This window comes from Mesoplodon mirus, assembly GCF_964341445.2.
Source record: "Mesoplodon mirus genome assembly, chromosome: 15".
NCBI classification, from domain to species: domain Eukaryota; kingdom Metazoa; phylum Chordata; class Mammalia; order Artiodactyla; family Ziphiidae; genus Mesoplodon; species Mesoplodon mirus.
The window spans coordinates 52,667,386-52,690,419 of NC_138991.1; the positions used below are offsets into that span (position 1 = coordinate 52,667,386).

A 23,034-nucleotide genomic window follows, 5' to 3' on the forward strand; every position below is an offset into this window, starting at 1 on the left:
CCCAGCGTGGTACACAGTGCGTATGAGGGGTCAATAGATACTGACTGTATGACTGGATGGATGGAGGGAATGAATAGGTGGATGGCTGAAGACAAATGAATGCATGGATGGCATCACCACGTATGAAGGTATCCTAAGGGCCAGGCATGGCTGTCTTCATCCTCACAGCCACCTGGCCAGGTGGCTACAAAGATCCCAGTCGTACCAGCAAGGAAGCCGCAACTCCGGAAAGGCAAGTTCTAGGGCCCCAGTGACTTCACTCTGGGTCCCGGCCCAGCACAGGGACAGCACAGTCCCAGATTGGAGAATGCAGTCACTAAGCACGTGCCATATGCCCTGCTCTAGAGATGAGCCTTCAGCAAGAAACAGAGATTACAGCCCTGCTTGCACAGAGCCGCCCCTGTCAAATAGGGAAAGGAGCAGGTGAGGCAGACGTCTGGGAAAAGATAGAGGACCCTGAGGTTGGAAGAAGAGCAGCGAGGTGAGCAGGCAAGCATGGCTGGGGATGCTCTCTGGCCCGGGGCTCCCTTCCCACGAGGAGAGCTGTGCAAGCGCTGAGCCCACGGCCTGGCATGCAGCAGGTGCACAACAAAGCTTGCTTCTTCCCTTCCTTCTCCTTCCACGGCGCTGGGGCACTCACCTGGAAGAGCAGGTGTGCAGGCCCCCTCCCACCCCCCTCCACACCCTGGCTCACCCTCTTCAGGGTTAATGCTGCACCCGCCCCTCTTCATGACGTGGAAGGCACACGCCGATCGCACACTCGTTTAGGCCAGGCCCTGAGACAGAAACACACCCACATCTAAAATCGACTCCCCACAAGGCACATCCAAGTGCTTCTCATTCTAAAGGTGACAACCTCGCAGCTGCTTTTCATTGAGCACCTTCACCTCCCAGCTCCTCAGACAAGGCAGCCTGGAGGCAGGGGGCGGGTAGGGGACACACAGCCAGCGCTGGCCGCTCCACCTGTGTGTGTCCTTGGAGCATGGTTCTGGGGTATATGCTCCCCAAATCCTGGCATTCCTCACTGTCCAGACTCACCAATACGAACTCAGATCCCAACACCCCGGTCTTCCTCCTCCACTATCCAAAACTCAGAAATGTCATCAGTTACCACAGGGAGGGGCTTCCTTCCTTATGCATCCCTGCATTTCCTGCCTCCTTTGTGGCCTGGTGGGGCCATGTGACTAATTCTGGCCAACAGGCTGTGAGTGGAACTGACTTGTGTCACTTCTGGTTTGAGACACTTAACAGTGGGTGTGAGTCGTCCACAACTTCTCTTCTCCAGCTGTGGTGACCCAGAAGCCAGCCCCTGAGAGGCGATGTCATAAAACCAGAGCAGTCTGGATCTGTCAGTCATCGTACCGAAGGAGAGGCGCCTGATCCTCATCAAGAAATATATGAGAAATACACCCTTGTATTCATGTCCCAAGAGTTTATGGCTAATTTGTTACTGCAGCATAGCCTAGCCTGACCTACCACCACAAAGGGATTTCCAAGGGTAATTCTTGCCATGTGTGATGTTTGCCTTGCCTGTGTCTTAGAACCCAACCTGGGCCATGCACGTAACACACACATCAGTGCTCATCTTCACAACAAGCCCAGGAGGCACGGATCAGCCCCATTTTACAGACGAGGCAACTGAGGCACGAAGACTAAGTGACCTGCCCAGGGTCACACAGCCTGCAGATGACAAGGGCAAGACCCTGTCCACCGTGCTATGCCAATTCCCCACCAAACCCCACCTGATTCTTAATCTCTAGGTTCCCAATTCCAAGAGCTCCCTCTAGAAACAACATGCTCGCCAAGGAGAAAGACAGCAGCAGATGAGAGGGTGCCCCATCCCGACTCCTGGAGAGATGGCAGGAAGCTTCGCTAGAAAGAAAATGGAACAGTCGTTTAGAAAGAAATAAAATATTTTTTTAACTGCAAATTATTTGCAAATGTTCACGTTTCCAGTGTAAGTCATTACAAAAAGATCCCCAAGAAACACTTGGTTTATCTAATGTGAAATAATGGTTTAACTTACAAAAAATAAATATGTATTTCCACCTAAAAGAAGAAAGATGCTTCTCTGGCTTGAAGTCAGCAATGTAATTCACATAGCGAACATGAATCCTGGGGCAGCCGTGACCTCTCTTTGCTTTTTGGGTCTCACTTTGGTCTCCAGTCAAGGGACCTAAAGGGCTTTGAAGAAAGGACCCCACTTGCCCGTTTCCTTCCAGAACACAGGGACCAACCACCAGATGCTGAGCCAACTTGGCCATTCCCTGGGATGCTGCTCCTTGGCCCAGTACTTCCTCCCAAGAAATTAAAGTCTTGAGACTGTTTTTCTCCCTAGAGCAGTACTTAAAAAAAAAAGAAAAAGAAAATCACTGACACTCATGAATGGGTTCTTTTCTTGTCCCAGAAGAGACTCAGTAACCGTAAGTCAAGTTCTCCACCCCGCCGCCCCTGACAGCCAACCAGAGGCCCTGGGTGAGAAACTGAAATCTAAGAACGAGGAGGAGACTCAACGGGGCTCTTTTCAGTACCAACTGCTCACACTTGGAGGCACCAGCGCTCTTGGCTTTGAATGCTGAAAAACCAGGAGCAGGTCTTCTCTTTCGGGACCTGGAGGCGTAAACCCATTCTAGCTACAGGTAGAAAGAGGGAGGAAGGAAGGCAAGGCAAAGACGGGAGCGGGTGACGAGGTGAGCAGTCAAGCGGGGAAGTCGGCGTTGAGAGAGTTCTCCCGGCCTGGAGCTCCAGGGCCAGGTCACCCGGAGGCCAGCCCAGTCCCATCAACGAGAAGCGCTGGGAGACATGCGGCCTCTGGCCCATGAAGCAAGTCCCGGTGGAGCCAGCACTGTGACACTGGTTCCCACGTCTGAGCACCCAGAAGACCAGATGGCTGGTGAGAAGCGCGTCCACGGCCCTCAGGACACTGCCCGAGAGTGAAAATGATCTTCACCAGGCCCCTCACCTCCAAACTGCAGCCTTGGGGAAACAAGAATCTGGGTAGAGCCAGGCAAGGACAGAGAGGTGCCGGGGAACAGGGAGCTTCTCGAAAGCTTGGAACCCGCAGACTTCGGCTGGAGAGATCTGAGGCAGTTGGCTGGATTTGGTCACTAGCATGTTTTATGCAACCGATTTCTCTGGAAGTCTGGCGGCCCAAACCTCCCCACAGAGCACGGAGAGCACATGTGCCCTCCCAGGGGCGTGAGAACATGTGTGCGTCTGTGGGGGTAACAGAGGCAAGGGTGTGCGTGTTTTGGGGGCACTGCATCCCTGTGTCTCTCCTGTTTCTTCACAGCCACTTCCAGGCAGGGGGCCAGAGGGTGGCTGCTTTCTGTGTGTTTTGGTTTTGGGTTGTTCTTTTTTTGTTTGTTTTTTGGTTTCAGTCTACGCGAGGCTTGGGTTCCCAAGGATGCTGACTCATCCCTGGCTGCTGGCATGTCGGCCCTGCAGTTCTGAGCAGCTGCACCAGCTCGGGGCTCACACCAAGCCAGCGTCTTTGGCCATGCTGTAGAAGAGACCTCTCTGTTGCAGGAGGCCGGAGGGGGGACCACACTCCCGGATCTCCCCTTTGTCCAGGACAATCACCCTGCAAGGAGCGGACGCAGACATGAGGGGTGGGGAAGGGGTTGGCACCTCGTGCCCCAAGAGCCCACCTGGGCAAGTCCCTGCCTTGGGTCAGGCCCTTAACACCCTATGCCAGGACTGTCACAGTAGCCTTCCACCTGGCTGCCCACCCTCAACCCCAGTTCTAGTCAATGTCAATGTCCTGTGATGCTACACCCAATACTCTCTATCACCTTTTATGTTTCCTTCCCAGCACAATTCCCTTTTATTTGTTGCTGTGTTTATTGTCTGTCTCTGCACCCAGCCCCCAACTAATCTGTAAGGTCCCTTAGGCAGGCTCCCTGTCTGACAGCTCCCTGCTCAGTCCCCAGTGCCTGGAACGGAGCCAGGAATGTGGCAGGCACTCCACACGTGTTAACTGAATAAATGATTGAGTGATGTCAAAAAATGCCTGATACTAACCAGGACAAAGAGAGGTTCCACCAGCTCAGGCTGTCACTAGGCATAACGACAGTGTTGAATGAATGAATGAATGAATGAACTAATGGGTGACTGGGGTGGACTGCAAGGTCAGGAGGCCTTCTGTGCCAGGGCATCACCTCGTGTAGTCCATGATGGTGTTGAGCCGGTGAGCAATGGTGAGGACGGTACAGTCGTCAAACTGCGTCCGGATGGTGGACTGAATGAGGTCGTCCGTTTCCAGGTCCACAGCCGCCGTGGCCTCATCCAACACAAGGATCTTCGTCTTCCTCAGCAGGGCCCGGGCCAGGCACACAAGCTGGCGCTGCCCGACGCTTGACCGGGAGAGAAGAACCAGGAAACAGTGTCAAAACCACCCTGACCCTGAGCCTAGGCCTGAACTGAGAGAAGGGAGAAGAGACACTGGTTGCTGCTTAGACCAGGAGAGCACTTCCACTCCCCACATCTGTGCCCATGGTAGACATCACTAATTGATCAGAATGGTCTTCCCATTGAGCTAGAAGCAGGCTCAGAATTGTTCTCAACACAGGGCTCAGAGGTGATATCCAAAATAACAGGGAGCAAAAATGATCCCGTATCCATGCCTTCTGTGGGGCCCCTCACTGCGGACTTTGGACTCAGTCATGTGCCTGGCTTTGGCCAATGGGATGCTGGCAAACATAAGGCCAGCAGAGGCTTGAAATGGGACTGCACACCAGGCTTTGCTCACTCTTGCACCTCTGCCATCACCATGACAATATGCCTGGGCTGGTCTGCTGGAGGATGAGGGACACACGGGGCAGAATCTAACTGCCCCCAGTAGAGGCTGAATAGATCTGCCTACAGCCAGCGGCCACCACCCACATGCATGAGCCAAGACTAGCAGAGCTGCCTGGCTGACCACCGCAGTGTGTGAGCGGTGTTGAACACACCTGAGGTTTGGTGCTTGGTTGTCACGGTGATGGATAAGTGAAAGAGGCACAGGATCCCTGCTGCGCCAGGCATTAACACTTCAGTTGCTGGATCATGGGTGGATCCTGGGGAGCCTGGGAGAGGACCACGACCACGGCAGCTGGGGCAGTGGGTGGAGACAGGGAGGGCTCAGAGCAGTGCTATTTACTGACTGGAAGAGAAGCCTTTCCAAAGTTTAACAACTGATAGCCACTCTCCATTGAATGGACCTGCTGTAAGCAAGGAAGCGTTTTGGCCATCCTGGTTACACCTCATGGTAAAATGAGCCTAGATTGAAACCCATTTTAGATACTGAAACTGAGGCCCCAAGAGGTTAAGAGACAAACAGCTCACGTGGCAGAGCTGGGACTCAAACCCAGGTCTGAACCAGATGGAAATGGACAAAACCTACAAACGCCCTGACGGAGGGAGAGCTGAAGCCGAGGAGACCCGGTTGGGGCCTCACCCCTGCCTACCTGAGGTTCTCCCCGCCTTCTGCGCACTCGTGGTTCAGCTTATGGGGAAGGGCCGACACAAAGCCCTTCAGGTGGGCCAGCTCCAGAGACGTCCAGACCTCTTCATCCGAATACTGGCTGAATGGGTCCAGGTTCATGCGGAGGGAACCCGAAAACAAAACGGGGTCCTGTTCAGAGGGAAGATGGCAGATGACATGTGAGGCTCACATCACGGTGGACATGGGTGGGGCAAAGAGGCGCAATGTAGAAAGTTCTTGCCAGAATTGTTCAAAATGGGGTTTCACAGTCCCCCAGAATCACCACTTCCGAAGATGTCAATAATGGGGGGAAAAGGCCTGGAAAACTCTGGGTTAAGTGAAATAAAACAGATTTCTTTCTTGCAAGATTTCCCAGAGCATTCAATATGCAAACGTGTTGGGAACTTTCGGGAAGGGAGATGCAGCATGGGCAATTCCTAATTGCAAGGTACTTGGATTCCTCCCCATCCCACCTCCAAATAAGAACCTTAGAAGAAACATAAGGTAAAACAACACTAAAAGGCAACGTATTAAGGAATCACCACCTACTGGCATCAGTCTAGAAAATTCATTGTTCTCGCCTAGCTCTTAGGAGGGTCAGAGATCCCTGTGCTGACCGACAGCCGGCAGAGAAGCTGGTATCTTAACTGGATCCTCTGAGATGCTCAGGAAGCTGCCTACTGGGTGGCAGGAGTGAAGGAATGAATGAAACCTGCTTAAGGCCCGCTGTTATTTATGTGCTAAGAGGAGATTCCGTGAAGAAACACAGCATAATTTCAGTTAAAAAAAAAAACATGAAAGTAACAAAGTAGGAATAAAGATAGGTTTGTCCTGAAAATACACACATGTCGCTTTCAGCGTGACCCAGCCCAGCCCGTCGGCCCCACCTGGGGGATGATGGTGATCTTGAAGCGGAGGTCGTGCAGGCCGATCTTGGCAATGTTGACATCGTCAATGATGATCTCTCCCTCGGCAGACTCGTTGATCCGAAACAGGCCCAGGGTCAGGGATGACTTCCCGGCTCCTGTCCGCCCCACGATGCCAACCTGTGGGACAGGAAGGGCCCAGGGTGAGGTGGGAATGCTGCTATCTGGGGTTACCTCCTGCCCCATGGTGCCCTCATTTTAAGTACCAGCCCCAGAGCAATTCAGTCATCTGGACAACCCACCTCCCACCGTAGCCCCCACCCTCAGCAGCTTCCCAGAGACATTCCTTTAGGGGCTGTTTTTGGCCAAAGGTCAAGAAGGACTCCCTTCTCTTTGCCAGCTCTTTTTAGAAATTAAAATTATAATCAGCTCTTTTATAAGTTAGTTATTTTCAACTCAAGATAATATTAAGTAACAATCAGATTGTTCTGGTGAAATATCTGAGCTGTTGAAATATCTCAAAGGTTCAAGCAGATTCCCCTGCGTCCCAGCTGAGTAAGCAGAAAGAGGTTAGGGATACGACCTGGCCTCGACTTATCCTCTCTTGAGGGAACTGGGCTCCCCATTTAATGGCCAACGATTGATGTTCCAGTTAGAACTCTCCCTTCTCATCTGGGCTCCGAAGAGGCCAGCTCCTCCACCCTCTGACAGCAACTCACAGAGCAGAGTCTCATGATGTAACATAAGCCATAACGCGTCAGTGAGAACACCGCCCACTCTGTTCCTCCCCTTGTTATAAGTTGGAGAAATTCTCTCATGGGAACGGAACATTCTGAGCCTTGGGGTAGGAAGTTTAACAAATCCGTATGTTCAGAGACGAAACACTGTCTTCTGGCAAACGGCCAGGAGGACCCTTGGTCTCAGGGCAAGGATGTCTTCCAGGAACAGCAATACGTTCCAAAATTCTGTCCATTTCACATGTCCCTTGAGCCATCCCTAGCAGAGACGATGACGTCTTTCTGTTCTAGAGACTGCCAACTCGAATGCCTATGGGGCCAAGTGGGCACATGAATGGAGCAGGAAGGGACCAGTCGGTGAACTGGGAGGCTCATGTCTTGTCTAGAAAGAGCCAGGCAAGGAGGATGGGCCCAGTGTTGCCACATGTTCTGATCTTTCAAGAAAAGCAGGAAATGGATTTTTATATAAAACATTCCAGATTTTTCAACACTTGCAACTTAGATTTCTTTCAAAACGTATCTGTGGGCTTCCTTTGGCCCTCGGGCTACCAGTCTGCAACCCTGCTGGGACACTCTCTGAGCAGCTTTTACTTCCATAAGCCCCTCCCCAAAAGGCCACTCCACCCTGTGGTTTGGGACAGGGACAGACTGGGAAAATGACGAAGCTCATCTCATCTGCCTGGTGGCAACCTACGCCCGCCCGTGAACTGGTGGGGGTCAAAGTGCACCCACCTTCTCCCCTCCATCGATGGTGACGTTGATGTGCTTGAGAACCAGGTCCAGGTCCTCTCGGTAACGCAGGCCGTAGTCTCGGAACTCCACTCGGCCCACCTGGGGCCAGTTGCTGGGGGGTGCCATCTCCTGGATTCGCCAGGGAGCCTGCAATCACAGTGGGTGGTGGGGTGGGGTTCAGGAGTCTGAAGTCCATCTCATGTGCCCTAAGGCTCTGTGTGAGCAGCCTCCACGACCCCTCTGACCACACGGTCCTCTCTCTCGCTCACTATGCTCCCCACACTGGATTCTGGACTGTTCCATGAACACCCACACCTGTTGCCTCAGGGCCTTTGCACTTGTGACTTCTTTTGCCTGGAGTGCTCTTCCCCAAACTACCCTCTGGACCTGCTCACCTGCTGCAGATCTCAGGTCAATGAGGCCACCCTCCTAGCCCTGGGCCCATCTCTCCCCTGCCCCCCTCCGTTTTCCTTCAGAGCACTTACCCACCTCCTAGCATTTTAAGTACATATTTGCTCGTTCTGTCACCCACGCCCACTGGAAATCCCTTCTATGAGGACAGGTTCTTGTATTCGTTCACTGCTATATCCCAGGGCCCAGAGCACATAGTAGGTGCTCAATAAACACTCATGGACTGAATTAATGAATGAGTGGTCTTCTCTAGACAGACACAAGGGTAAAGGTGAGATACTCCAATGGCTTCTAAGGTCTGCAGGGCGCACAGGAAAAGCAGCAGCTAACACTTGAAGGTCACTCTATCACGTTACCTCGTTTAATCCTCAGTACAATACCACGAGTGGGGTCTTTCCTATCCCCAGTTTACACATGAAGAAACTGAAACACAGAGAGAGAAAGCAACTTGCCTTGGGGTCACACAGCCCCTATTTCTGAAAAGCTGCTTAGTTCAGCTCAGCATTTCCTGAGGTCTACACCTGGATGTGCTCTGGGCCAGGCTCAGGGCTATCTTCAGGGAAGGAGAGGAATGGTGAGGGCAATAAAAGAGAAAGTCCATCCTTTCTCGCCCATAAACTTTTTTTTTTTACACCCTTTATATAAATAAGGGGACATGCTATAAGAACACAGAGGGGACTGGAGAGAAGTGGGTGGAGCTTTCTACCTATAAATAAATATCATACATAATATAAATAAACACATAAGTAAATACATATATTTTAATAGTGGTAGGACTCTGGTGATCTTTCTCTTGTCTTTTTCAAATATGCTCTTATTCTAAAAGTATAAAAATAAATAATTAAAACTAGTAAAATAAGCAAAATATTTTTAAAGTAAATTAAATTGAATTTCACACTTTAAATGGGTGAACTGCGTGGCATATGAATTACATCTCGAAAGCTTTTATAAAAATAAATTAAAAATAAATAAATAGATAAATTCAGTGTAGGGTGGGAAACTCCTGGTGTAATGTGCTCTTATTTCCACAGGGGGCGCTCACACCATTCTGACAGATGCTCTCTGATGAAGTGGGCCCTGGTTCACCGAGTCAGAGCATTAAAGGACCTGGTGTAGTTCACCTCTGTAAATCCTCAAGACAGAGTCTAACCAGGGTCACTTTGGTCTCATTCCCAAGGGGCATTTTCTTGGAATAAAGTGCGGCATAAAGGCACACACCCAAACCCTGGGTCTGCCATTTTGCCGGCCATGTGATCTTAGGCAAGCAACTTAACCTCTCTCTGTCCATTTCCTCACCTGCAAAATGGGGATAACAGTAGAATGTGAGTTATAAGGCTGTGTAAAGAACAGATGAATTATTCTATGTAAAGTGTTTGGTACAGGTCCTGACACCCCACAAGAGCACAATATGTGTGTCCCCATTACTATTATTATTGGTAGTAGTGGGGATGGTGGTATCGCCAAGCATCACTGCTATTACCATGATTAACCCTACTACTGCTGTTCGGAGGTGGTGTGTGGGCAGTTATTAGGGGAAACATGGCACCAAAGCCTGGAGACTTGGGTCCTGCTCCCAGCTGTCCCACGGACCATGCGTGGCCTCGGACCAGCCATTGTCCCTCCCTACATGCCTTTTTCTTCCATCTATAAAATGAGGACTTGGGTTAAATAAATGCAGGGTTTCCCAAACTTTGGTCATTTCCTTACCAATAACATGATTTTTGCAATATCCATGTACTGATTCGTTTGTTCCTGACTTTTAATATTTTAAAATGACTCATTTGTATTTAATTTTTAAACTTATTTAAAGAGAAAATTAGTATGATGCATTTTCCATAATGTAAGCCCCCCCACAAAATACATTAACAAATAACAGAAGATTATTTTTGTCAGATAGAGGTTGCCTATTGAAGGCCCACATGGTAGGGCTCAAAGGATTCTTTTGGGTAAAGCCACACTGAAGATCATGGCCAAGAGGTCAGGCCGGGGGCTTGCTTTACCTCCTTCTCAGTCTCTGAATACTCCTTGAGTCTCTCCACGGCCACAATGTTGGTCTCCATCTCAGATGACATCCGAACAAGCCAGTTCAAGTATGCGGTGACCTGTGAGTGGAAGAGTCACATGGAGCTTCTAGAGTAAGCGAGAGTTGCTTTATTTCCATGAAGTCATTATTAATTATGAAATGTTTCAGATAACAAAGGTACAGAAAACAGCAACCCCACATACTGTAGCCAGACTTCCTACATTGTGTCTCTTAAGCAAGCACCACATGTCAAAATAACCCAGGGGCCACACAAGTAATCAGAAAGGAAATGAAGAGATATTTTGAACCAGATGATAAGAAGAAAACACAATGTATCAAAATTTGGGAGATGCAGCTAACGCAGTGCTTCAAGGGAAATTTACAGGATTAAGTACATTTCTCTTGTAGCTGGAGGCATCCTCTCATGCCATCAAGGACTCTCCTTGGCTGATGGGGGAATCAGGGCCGCACATCTAATTTCTCTCCTGCACTAGTCGGTCACTGGGCTCTAGACCTGCTCGTCAAACTCTACTTGGCCCCCTTTCCTCTCCCCCACTCCCACAGAGATCCAAAGCAAAGGCCCCAAACCCTGACAATTAGCTCCCCATTAAGAGAACTGGAAAATCCACCTGAGAGCACCCCCTCTTACCTGCAGTGAGTAAGACACCGAGAGGCCCACCAAGCCAGCACTGAGACTGTGCCGGGAGATCACTGCAAACAGGGAGGCAAACAGGACAATGCAGTTGCCTACACACTCCAGCCGCACGGCCAGCCACCTACGTGGAGACACAGGCAGAGGGACGGATGGACACACACGCACACACACACACAAGTGTGCGTGCGCGCCCGAAGTCAGCTTTTCAGGGACTTGATTTACAGCTGGGGGGGCGGGGGGGTGGCCACTTTGCTAACTGAAATAATTCCCCGTTTCGTTTGCCCTGCTCATGGGACATGGGGAAGGAGGGCCGAATGGACACAATTGCAGGAATCCCTCACTAATCTGGCAACCCCAGGAACTAAAATAGAGTTCTCCAGAAGTGACCTTTCCAGGAAACTGAAGCTTGCCTTTTTAAGAACCAACTTTTTCTCACTGAAACCTTTAAAATATACCCATGTGTGCGTTTTTTAAAAATATGTCCCAGAAAATTCCTAAATACTAAGACATCATCAACTATATAAGAGGCACCCCCTGATTTAAAATAACTTTCTTCTTGGCAGGAGAGGGGGAGGTGGGAGTGAGAAATAAACCACCATTTTCAACACAGCCAAAGGGTTCCCAGACCCAGATCACCCTCATTTCAGAAACATTAAAACGTATTACCTTACCTTTAAAATATAAACAGGTTTACTGGTTTAAAGCTAACTTTTATAAGATATCACATAGGAACATTATTTTAATGTTTTAAAATGTAAAGCATTCTAGAAAAGACAGTATTAGCAATATTTTTTCCACTACAGCGTTAAGATCCATGTGACTGGTCCTCAGGGTGTGAGCTATTCCCACACACACCCAGATTTTGACAAACCCCCTACAAATTCTTCAAGGGAAGGCAAGGTTCTCTCTAGTAATTCACAATCTCCCTGCCCAGTCTTACATGATGGGATTACATTGTACACAGTGGGTCATTTCCAGGGTGATATTACCCCTCCCCAGAGTTTTCCATCCCACATCTCAAAAAATACATCAGGATGTAAGCAAGTGAGGAGGATACTTTTCCAGATTTGTCAATAATTAGCAAACTTCTATCCCCTTTTTTTGATTGATGATATTTAATCATTCTTGATCCCCCAAATGGCAATTTCACACGGTTCAACCTAATATAAGTAAATTGCTTCCAATACTCATCACACAGGGGTGGTGTGATGAGAAGCATGGCACAAAAACACTCAATGGCTGAGGCTGCCATCACTGATGATCCTGTAACACCAGGACAACAGCTAAATAATGGTTCCTGCAGTATCTTCTGACCCCAGAAGAACTCTTTGTCCCTGCACTCCAATGCCCCTGGAGCTGCGTGCTGACCGTGCTTTCTGCTTTTAATGGTTACACTGTCCTCTCCTCGCACCGAGTCTATGGCTCCACACCCTCATCCAGGAACCAAGAGGCTCCCCCTGCCCCCTCCCACGGCCCCACGCCCACCTGTTGGCCACGATGCTGGGGTAATAGGCCTTCTGGTTCTCGTCCACCTTCAGGTCGCTCTGGCGGATGAAGCGCTCCTGTTCCTCGAAGGCACGGATGACGCTGACCCCCAGCAAGGTCTCGTTGAAGTGGGAATAAACCGGGGAGCGGCTGACTGACTCGAGGCGCTTCAGCTGCCGGGAGGAGGCCACGTAGAACCTCTGTGGGAGAGAACAGACGGGGAGTGGGCGAGGGTCCCTCATCCCAGCCTCCCAGGGCTGCACTGGAGAACGTCTGGATCCTTCCAGGGGCGAAATGTTGGAGCTGGGCTGCTCTCAGAGGGTGTCCCGACTCAGCTGGCGAACGGCAGGCACAGCGCCCACAATACTGCCGGTGGTGGTGATGGTGGTAATAGCTAACGCTTACGTGGAGCCCAGCGTCCTAGGATTGTTTTAAGTTCTTTCACATATATCAGCTCATGCAATCCTCACCAAAAACCTACGAGGTGCTCATTCCAGTTTCACAATAGGTAACTAAAGACAACCTCTTCCCTAAGGTCACGTGGCTAGGAAGCGGCAGAGCTAGGATTTGAACCCCGTCAAAGTACTAACCTCAGCACTGCATGGCCCCTCTGATACCACTGACCTCTAGGGTTTATGGACCCTGCAGTGTGGCTTTATGACAACCAGACCTCAGTGCAAACCCTGCCTCCACCCGTCCCCATGGACAGTGACCACATCCACTCTGCTCCTGCCCTAACCCCGGGCATTCAGCTCGTTAGAGATGGTCCACAAGATGGAGTCGCTCACTGGAAGTGCTGAGGAGCTGTGACACAGGCTGGACTGGTCATCTGAAGACACCTTTATTCTCCTGGACGTGCTGCAGATGTAACACTGCTTCATCAACAGCAGAGTCCGGCAAGCAGACACAGGGTGCTCAGGGACATGGCCTCCTGCCTCCTGGCCTGCGCCGGGTGCCCTGGGCCATTTTGGGGGCAGAGACCTTCCACGGAGAGCACTGAACAGAACAGGTGGCTCTGACGGGGCCTCCAAGGTCAGCCAGTTCTTTCTGGGTGGCAGCTCATGTGGTCATTTGAACCGCAAGCTGGGCAGCCTTCTGGGGCTCCAGAAACTCTGAAAACTCATCCAGGGACCACACCAACCAGGGCCATCTCCGAACAGGGGTTCCGACAATCCCTGCACACGGTCACATGCCATCTCTTCCTCTGGCGGCGAAATGAAATCCAGACCTCCTGCCTGGCTCAAGGCCCCCCGGCATCCGTCCCCATTACCCTCTCCTGGAATCACCTCCTCTCCCTGGCTTTCTTTCATCCTGGGTGGAAACAGTTCTAAAACATTTTACCTGCTCAATTTATTCCACTTGTCATGTCCTCAGAATTTTATTTCCTCTAAAAAGCTAACCTGAGATGTATTTTTGTTAAGAATAGCCTGATTTAAAAAAAATAATTATTAGCTTTCCTTTTAAGCTCTGTTCCAGGAGACATAAAACACCTCATGGACTCACCTTACTCTTTCAGAGACCAAGACAGTGCCTGGTCTCATGAGTGAAAATAACTGCCCGACACACACCTGCCTTGTGCCAGGAAGTGGGCTGAGAGCCGAGACACTAAGACGCGTGCTGGGTAATTTTCATGGATGCCAAACAGTTCCACAGGCAGAAATGCCTTATTCCAGCAATGTGGAAGCCCCAACAGAATTCCACATCATCTTACCTCTTACATTCCTTTTTCTAAAAATGACTTGCTTTTAAGTTAAAACAGTAACGTATATCCATTTTTTAAAATCTTGGAGTGATACAGACAGAAAGATTAGATAAACATTACATTAAGTCCACAATCCAGAGATAAGCACTATTCAGATTTCAGCATATAACCTTTTAGATCTTTTCCCGAGAGAGACAGTGAGAGAGAATATATACCCTTACAAGCCACTTTTTGAGATGCAACTTACATCCACTGGAAAGTGCACTAAATCTTTACAGCTTTATGGATTTTATGTTTATCTACACCTGCACAGCCACTACCTGATCAAAATCTAGACAATTCTCTCGTGTCCTCTCACAGTCAATATCCCTTAGAGCCACTACTCTGACTTTTACCACATCATACTCGCCTGTCCTTCAACTTCATAAAAACACAATCGCACAAATGTACTCTTTTGTGTTTGGCTTCTTTCGATCAACATAGTATCTCTGAGATTCATCCTCCTTGTGTGTATTAGTAGTTCATTCCTTTTCACTGCTGAGTCATTGTATAAATATACCACAGTGTATGTATCCATCCTCCTGTGATGGACATTTGGGGCTACTATGAATCAAGATGCTAAGAACATTCTAGCTTTTTTTTTTTTGGCTCCATAGATTCTCTTCTTTTGCATATACACTGAGGAATGAGACTGCTGGGCTATAGGACAAGCATATATTCAGTTAAAAGCCATTAAAGAACTAAATTCTCCCATAATCTCAACCCTTAGAAAGGCAGTGTTTTCATTGTTGTGCCTCTCTTTCCAGTCCTGCCCACACACATTATGCACTTCATCTTAGTTATAATGACAGTGTGCTAACAACATGGTCCTTTGCTAACTTCATTCCCTTTGTTGTTTAAAAATAAAATTGTCGGTGTCGCAACAGTGTCTTCCTAATTCTCCCATTAAAGGCACATAACATTCCATTACCCAGTTGTTCCATGGTGTGCTCAAGGCCCTGCTACTGGCAGATATTTGAGCTGCCTCAAACGTCACATTTGGCCCATTTTGTTCTCTTGAATTGGGTCCTTCAGGAAATTGTCCAGCCAGGGTATGAACTCGGATAACATTTTTGGTAAATGCAGCTGGATGACTTTCCAGAAAAGCTGGCACCAATTTAAAGAGAACACAGCGAGGGTCCGGGACCTGCTCTGATTCCACACTCACCAGTCACTGGGCCACAGTGTGGGAGGGTTTGGGCGCTGGCTGACTGGGCCAAGGCCTCCCAGGACCCACACGAACAGGCCACACAGAGTGTGGTGTGAGGTACGGAGCGCCTCGTGGTTTCTTACTCTTATTCTGTGCAGCAGTCATTACGCTCCCATCTAAACAGCAGTCCCCCACTAGCAGCTGTGCCGCAGCTAACCTCTCAGAGGCAGGAAAGCACCGTGTAGCACTGCAGTTACCAGCAAGAGCTTTTGAATCGGGCACGAGTTCACATTCCCAGCTCCACCACTTGGGCCTCAACATGCTCATCTGTCAACTGGAAGCACCACAGCTGATGCTGACTCAGCTGTCAAATGTTCCCTTGCCCTGTTCCCCTTCCTCAAGCTTATTTTCTGAAATAGAAATGTGATGGCTGGAGCTCCAGTAGCCAACTTGGACCATGAGACCAACTTAAGAACGGAAGGCAAAGACGATAGAACACCCACCCCCCCCGCCAAAAAAAAAACCCCACAGTGAAGGAGTCTGGGATATTAACAAACTCATGGAGCTGCCACACCAGCCCTGAACAGCCTACCTCAAGATTTCTATTACAAGGGAAAAAAATATTTAAGTTGCTGTTATTCATGTCTTCATTATCTGCAGGGGAACTTAGGACCTAAAGAATTTCATACTTAAAGGAATTTTAATAATAAAGATACTTTATTGGCTATAGCTTATTTTCTTTTATAAATTACAGCTTTAAAAAAAACACTTATATTAGGAAAAAAGGATATTGGTTACAGCAAGCTAAAAACAATCCACTTAGGTATTCAAAACTGACAAAAATAAATCTAACCCTCCTCCAGCACATCCTCCACAGCCCCACACTGAGGAAACATAAAACAAAGGGAGCCCTGTGCTCACATGGAGAGTGATACAGAGCTGGGTTCGTCCTGGACCCTAAGACCCCACCTCTTACCTGGACTAAGAAGTAGATGAGGCCCAGGGGCGGGATGATGACGGCCGCCATGGGAGTGGCCAGCAGGATGATGATGCAGGCGCCAATGACATTGAACAGGGAGCCCATGAACATCTTGATGACCTGCGGGATCATCGAGTCCACCGTGTCCAGCTCCTTGGAGAAGCGGTTCACCAGGTTCCCGCTGGGGGTCCGCTCGAAGAAGCTCATGGGCGACCTGAGGACGTTATGCAGCAGGTCCAGGTGCAGGCGGCGCGAGGCGAAGATGCCCCCAACGGACACCACCATGGAGTAGCCGAACACTGTGATACCTACAAACACTCTGGCGTTAAATTCCACGATGGGAGAGGGACCGAGCTGAGGGCAGGGACGAGTGGCCACGTGACCATGTGGACCAAGCAGCCTGGACTCCCAGCTTCTAATAACAATAATAATGGTGGCAATGATTAATCGAGCACTTAGTATGCACAACCCTCACTGTGTGAGTTTTACATGCATCTAATCCTGATGAGGACCCTGTATAAGTTCTATTAGTACTCATGCCACAGAGGTAAGGAAATTGAAGCTCAGATAGGTGAATTCCTTTGCCCTCAATAGACTCAGCCAATCAGAAGCAGAGCTGGGGTTCCAACGGCAGCAGCCTGCTCCAGCGTCACGCTCTTCATCTGTATGCCACATCCTCTAGACCAGCGCTGTACAACAGAACTTTCTGCGATAATGGAAATGGTATGAATCTGTGCTGTCCCATGTGGTAGCCACTAGCGACATGGGACTATTAAGCATTTGTCATATGGCTAGTGTAAGTCTATAACTGAATCTTAATTTTATTTAATTTTTATGAACTGAAATTCAAATAGCCACATGAGGCCGGTGGCTACCATACTGGACAGCACAGCTCTGGAACAGACATTGCTGCTGTGGGTCCAGGTCAATATCACACCCTCTCTGTGCTCTATCTTCTCTTAGTTATAATCTGAAGGCCACAGACCCTAGCCCTTTGAGGGAGTTTTAGGGATTAAGAAATTTAAGAACTCCATGCCTGTTCTTCTGGTTTTTTCAAAGCCATCTCTTGGAGATCAAGAGACATTTATGGTCCCTCCAAACAAGCCACAGTAGGGCACCCTTTCTGTTCAGAGAGGTGATTTCACAGGGATAGAGAGGCTTCGATCTTGATCTCCTCGATCAAAGAAGGAAGCCATGAGGCAGGGGCTAGGACAACAGACTCTGGAGCCAAATCCTATCACTGCCACTCACCAGCCACGGGACCTTCCTTAAGTCACTTAACCTCTCTGCACCTCAGTTTCTTCAACTGTAAAATGGGGACAATGGCACATCTTGTAGCACTGCTGAACATAAAGGGCCCACCTGGCAATGTGCCTGGTACACAAGAAATGCTCAACATGCAGAATGTATTCACTTATTTATCATAAAAGCATCATTTTTATGAGCACATAAACACATAGCTCAGGGACCATGTAGTGTGGTGGTGAAGAGGATGGGCTCTGAGCCACTCTGCCTTGCTCAATGCCAGCTGTGCCATGTATTAGCTTCATGACTTTGGGCAACTTACTTAACCCCTCTGGGCCTCAGTTTTGGCATCTCTAAAATGGGGAAAACATTAGCTCCTACCTCATGTGATTGCTACAAAAGTAAAATAAATTAAAACACCTTAAAGTGTTTAAAACAGAACCAGGCACCAAGTAAGTGCTCAGTAAACATTAGCTATGACTATTAACGCTGCTGTGTCTAGGTACCTTCATGGGACCACAGGAAGGGTATATATGCAGGATTTCTCAACTTCCTCCCTATTAACATCTGGGGCTGGAACATCCTCTGCTGTGGAGGCTGTGCTGTGCACTGCGGGATGTTTAGCAACATTCCTGGCCTCTAGATGCCAGTAGTACCCACCCCTACTCTGAAGCTGTGACAACTCTAAGTACTGCTGGATATTGCTAAATGCCCTCTGAGGACAACACTGCCTGCGTTATGAACCACTAGGATAAACTAATTCCCACCTTTAGGCAGCAGGCAAAAGTCCACAAACAAGACTTTACAGAAACACCATCACCCTGCCAGAACAACGAGGGGCAAGGGCCCTTGGTCGCCTTCTATTTCTCAACTTTCCTCATCTGTAAAATGGGCACACTGGAGCTCCCCTCCCCTCTGTCTCCTAGGGTCACACGAAACAGAGCATTCGAGAAACATTCATTCTACAAATACCTCAGTGTCTATTATGTGATAGTTACTATTCATGTGTGTTTGGTTTGTGGGTCTGCAAAACCCTGACAAGCTGGGGGACCCAATCCTGTAACAAGACATAGAAGTGGCTCCAAGTGCCAACAGCAGGTGGGGGGCAGGGAGGCCCACCTTGAGAAATGCCCAGGGCTCCATAGACGCTCAGCCGGACTTTCGTGTGCTCCTGGGTCCCATTGACGATGGGGTCATCAGTCCAGAGACTGAGCCAATAGTTAGAGGCCAGAGAAGCAACGTGGTTACACAGGAAAAGGAAGATGCTCAGAAAGGAGATGAGAAGTCCTATCGCCTTCATGTAGTCCCAGTACACGGAGAGCTTGACCTGAGACCAGGGAGAGAAGGCATCTTACAGAATGCACCCACCAGCCATGCCCACCCAAGGTCAGGAACTTCAGCAGGCTCTGTGGTCCAGCCCCCTAACCTGTGCTAATGCCCACGACCCCCTCCCCCTTAGTTCTTTGGCAAAGAAGTCATCAGCAGCAAAGTCAAGGTTTCTGCCCTCATGGAGCTTCCAGTCAAGTGGCAAGACAGGCTTTCAACAAATCATTGCCCAGATAAATGCATAATCCCAGAGAAGGGCTGGAAGTGGTACATGATTTCATACGAGTATAAAACTGGGCATCCTGACCTAACCCAGGGTGGGGAGGTATCAGAGGAGGTTCTCCCTAAGGAAGGGACATCAAAGAATTAACCAGGTGAAAATGGAAAAAAAGGCACTCCAGGCAGAGGGACCAGCATGTGCAAAGGCCTTGACGTAGGAGGGAACCTGAAAGGAGGAAAGGATGGCTGGAGCAACATGAGGCTGAAGAACAGGGACCGGCCAGACCACACAGGGCCTGAGAGATCCTGTCCAGGATTCCGATTTTTACTCCAGGACCATCAGGAAGCCATCAGAGAGTCTGAAGAAAATGGGAAGATGGGACGTGTTGCCTAGCACCCACGACCAAGTGTCACATCCCCCCCACCCCCAGTCCTCTGAACACCCAACACCAATTCCTCCCAATCGCAACTGGCCTCCCATTGCTCAGCCCATTCCCCAACTCCACCAGGTGACAGTTGGGGGCTTCTTTCACTCCTATATCCCTATGGAGCCCAGCATGGGGGTTACGTAATTACATGTAGCCAGTCAAAGGGTGGCTGAACACCACAGGCAGGGACAATGTGCTTTGGGCCAGCCCCACACCCAATCCGCTTGGTGTGGTTTCAACAAACTCCAGGTATCTTTCCCTGTGTGTGTGCTCATTGTCACATCAGGCTTTTCATGCTGAATTTTGGGTCATAAACGTCATCTGTTTGAGGTGCAGTCTGGTTAAAAGGAAGCAGGTGAGGGCTTCCCTGGTGGCACAGTGGTTGAGAGTCTGCCTGCCGATGCAGGGGACACGGGTTCATGCCCCGGTCCGGGAAGATCCCACATGCCGCGGAGCGGCTGGGCCCGTGAGCCATGGCCGCTGAGCCTGCGCGTCCGGAGCCTGTGCTCCGCAACGGGAGAGGCCACAGTGGTGAGAGGCCCGCGTACAGCAAAAACAAACAAACAAACAAAAAGGAAGCAGGTGGAAGAACAGAGGTCCAAGGTATAACTGAGTGCTTCCTTCTCATTTTTACTTTCCAAGTCTCTGTTTTTCAAACGGAAAGAGTGGGGAGGGGGTGTAAAAATAAAGAACGTGTTTATCTCACCACCTGGCCCCCTCATGCAGCTGAGCTGCCTGCTGACCCCGAGTTGCTCTGCAGAACTTGGGACGCTTCCTCATGAGCTGAGGAACAAGGTGGGCATGGGAGTCAGAAGTGACCGGGGTGGGCTAAGCCCAGCTCTGCTCCTGTTCAGACTTCGGCAAGTTACAAGCCCCCAGGTCTTGGTTTTCCTTGCATGTAGAATGCGGATACTGGCGGGACCCACCTGCTCTGGGTGGTGTGGGGATTAAGTGAGGATTAAATGGGACTGGCACCTCTGGCCCTTCCTTCTCAAGTCCTTGATTCTGGGTCATTTCTCTGGCTCCCTGGAGGGTCACAAAGAGCAAGGGAGGAAGACACCCTACAGCCACCTCTGCCCCCAGCCACAGGTGTGACCAAGATGAGGTAAGGAGCTGGAAACAGAGGGCCCAGGAAATTCTGGATGTGTCCAAGGTAGATCTGAGAGAACAGTGCCCCAACCCTGCTCGTTCCTGTATCACCTTTCATAGGTTCGTTTTTATTTGTGTACTTTTTAAAAACTTACTTTTAAAACACTACTCCTTATTAAAAAAAAAAAAAGACCACTTTAATTTTAAAAATAAACTTTGCATCACTATCATAAACAGAAAATTGACACTTGCCCAAAACAGATGATCATAAAAAAACACCGTAAAACAAGAGCTTGAAACCCGCTCTCCTTGTTACAAAGAGAAGTTTGTGACTGTTAGTGCTATAGATGGAATGTTCGTGTCTCTTCCCGAATTTGTAAGTTGAAATCCTAATCCCACCCCCACCCCCACTCCATGCGACAGTATTAGGAGGTGGGGCCTTTGAGAGGTGATTAGGCCATGAGGGTGGAGTCCTCATAAATGGGATTAGTGCCTTTATAAAAGGGGCCCCAGAGAGCTCCCTCATCCCTTCTGTCATGTGAGGACACAGCAAGAAGATGGCCATTTATGAACCAGGAAGATCTCATTAGACACTGCATCTGCTGGTGCCATGATTTTTGACTTGCCAGCATCCAGAATTATGAGCGATAAATGTATGTCATTTTTCTTTCTTTCTTTTTGGATGTGGAACATTTTTAAAGTCTTTACTGAATTTGTTACAATATTGCTTCTGTTTTACGTTTTGGTTTTTTGGCCCCGAGGCTTGTGGGATCTTAGCTCCCCGACCAGAGATTGAACCCACATCCCCTGCATTGGAACATGAAGTCTTAACCACTGGACTGCCAGGGAAGTCCCCAACGTATGTCATTTCTAAGCCACCTCTACCATGGTCTTCTGTTACAGCAGCCCAAAGGGACTAAGACAGGTATTAAAGACAAAGCCCCAGCCGAGACTTTCTCACTGACATACAGGCACACCTCAGAGACATTATGGGTTTGGTTCCCGACCACTGCAATAAAGCAAATGTCGCAATAAAGTGAGTCACATGAATTTTCCAGTTTCCTAGTGCATATAAAAGTTATGTTTACACTATACTGTAGTCTATTAAGTGTGCAATACCATTATGTCTAAAAAAACAATATACACACCTTAATTTAAAAAATACTTGATTGCTAAAAAATGCTAACCATCCTCTGGGCCTTCAGTGAGTTGTAGTAGTAACATCCAAGATCACAGATCACAAATATCATAATATAATGTTAATACTGTATAATAATAACCAATATAATATTTTATATAGTAATAATAACAACAAATTATAATACTAACGAAAAAGTGTGAAATATTCCAAGAACTACCAAATGTGGCAAAGAGACACAAAGTGAGCAAACGCTGCTGGAAAAATGGCACCAGGGTTCCATGCAGGATTGCCATAAACCTCCAATTTGTAAAAAAAATGCAGTATTTGTTAAGTGCAATAAAGCAAAGCACGATAAAACAGGATCTGCCTGTAATCATAAGGGCAAAAATAGAAATTAAAAAGTGAAAAACAATTTTTTCTGACATAACATAATTAATGTTCTATAGGGCTGAGTCTGTGATGACCTGAAACCAAGGCACACACAACTGAACCCCGTGAGGTGGGAAGCCCTGATTTAAGGGGTCCGGGTCACCTACAGCTAACAAGGGCCCCAGTTGCTCAAAGGAGGCGGTGGTCAGGACTGCAGAGACTACAGATACCAACCCTGGAATCTGAGTGCCGGGTTCAAATCCCAGCTCTGTCACGCATCAGCTGTGACCTGGGGCAAGTCATCTAGGCCCTCCGGTCTGGTTTCCGGCCCTTAAAACAGTACCTTTCGAGGCTCCTTGTGAGGAAAACGTGAATTAAGACGACCCCAGCACTCCGCACAGGGCCCAGCCTCCAGGGACGCACAGCGACGCGGGCCATCGCCCTCACCTGCCCAGTCTGAGCCTTGTCTGCCTCCATCTGCTTCCAGGTGTCCTCCTCCACGGGCCTGGGCTTCTGCAGCTCCGCGGTGCTGGTGTGGTGCCGGCTGACGTCCCCACCATAGGAGGAGCTGCTGAGCTGTCTGGGGAAGCAAGGCACACGGGCGTCAACCGCATGGAGGCCCTGGGCAGAGGTGGGCCCCCAAAGCACCAAACTAGTTCACCCTTCTGATTTTACATAGGTGACCCGGAGAGGGGAAGGGTCTGGCCCCAGGGCCCCACGGAAGAACCGCTCCTTTATGCGGACTTTATTCAGAAAGCATTTCCTACCCACCAGTACTCACCAGCTGTATGCAGATCATGACAGATCATCATCCAGAGCACTTTCCTCCCTGGGGCACTCTCTTTCCCTGAGGAGGTGTATGCTTGGGGAATGACATGGGTGTGTGTGCGTGTGCGTGTGCATGTGTATACACGGCTCAGACCCACACAAGCAAAGGGATGGGGTACGACTTCCACCTTGGTTGTCAACCCTAC

At 49.2% G+C, this 23,034-nt stretch overlaps 1 protein-coding gene across 2 annotated transcripts in view; it reads right to left on the reverse strand.

Moving 5' to 3' along the window:
• Positions 1 to 779: 779 nt before the first annotated feature.
• ABCC1 (ATP binding cassette subfamily C member 1 (ABCC1 blood group)) overlaps positions 780 to 23,034 on the reverse strand; it is a 136,256-nt gene continuing 114,001 nt past the window's right edge. Inside the window, exons 21-32 of one of the 2 annotated variants that reach the window (XR_014296030.1) lie at positions 22,508 to 22,640; positions 18,608 to 18,815; positions 16,241 to 16,551; positions 12,374 to 12,573; positions 10,883 to 11,009; positions 10,211 to 10,312; positions 7,800 to 7,946; positions 6,352 to 6,510; positions 5,448 to 5,614; positions 4,161 to 4,355; positions 2,027 to 3,583; positions 780 to 1,872 (exon numbers count right to left, since the gene is read on the reverse strand). Coding sequence is in view for 1 of the 2 variants with exons in the window: in XM_082644056.1 (XP_082500182.1) it covers positions 3,475 to 3,583; positions 4,161 to 4,355; positions 5,448 to 5,614; positions 6,352 to 6,510; positions 7,800 to 7,946; positions 10,211 to 10,312; positions 10,883 to 11,009; positions 12,374 to 12,573; positions 16,241 to 16,551; positions 18,608 to 18,815; positions 22,508 to 22,640 (1,858 nt within the window). In the remaining variant the exon portion in view is untranslated. Of the gene's footprint in view, positions 1,873 to 1,901; positions 3,584 to 4,160; positions 4,356 to 5,447; positions 5,615 to 6,351; positions 6,511 to 7,799; positions 7,947 to 10,210; positions 10,313 to 10,882; positions 11,010 to 12,373; positions 12,574 to 16,240; positions 16,552 to 18,607; positions 18,816 to 22,507; positions 22,641 to 23,034 lie in introns of those variants that run through there. The other variant, XM_082644056.1, reaches the window with a different exon arrangement.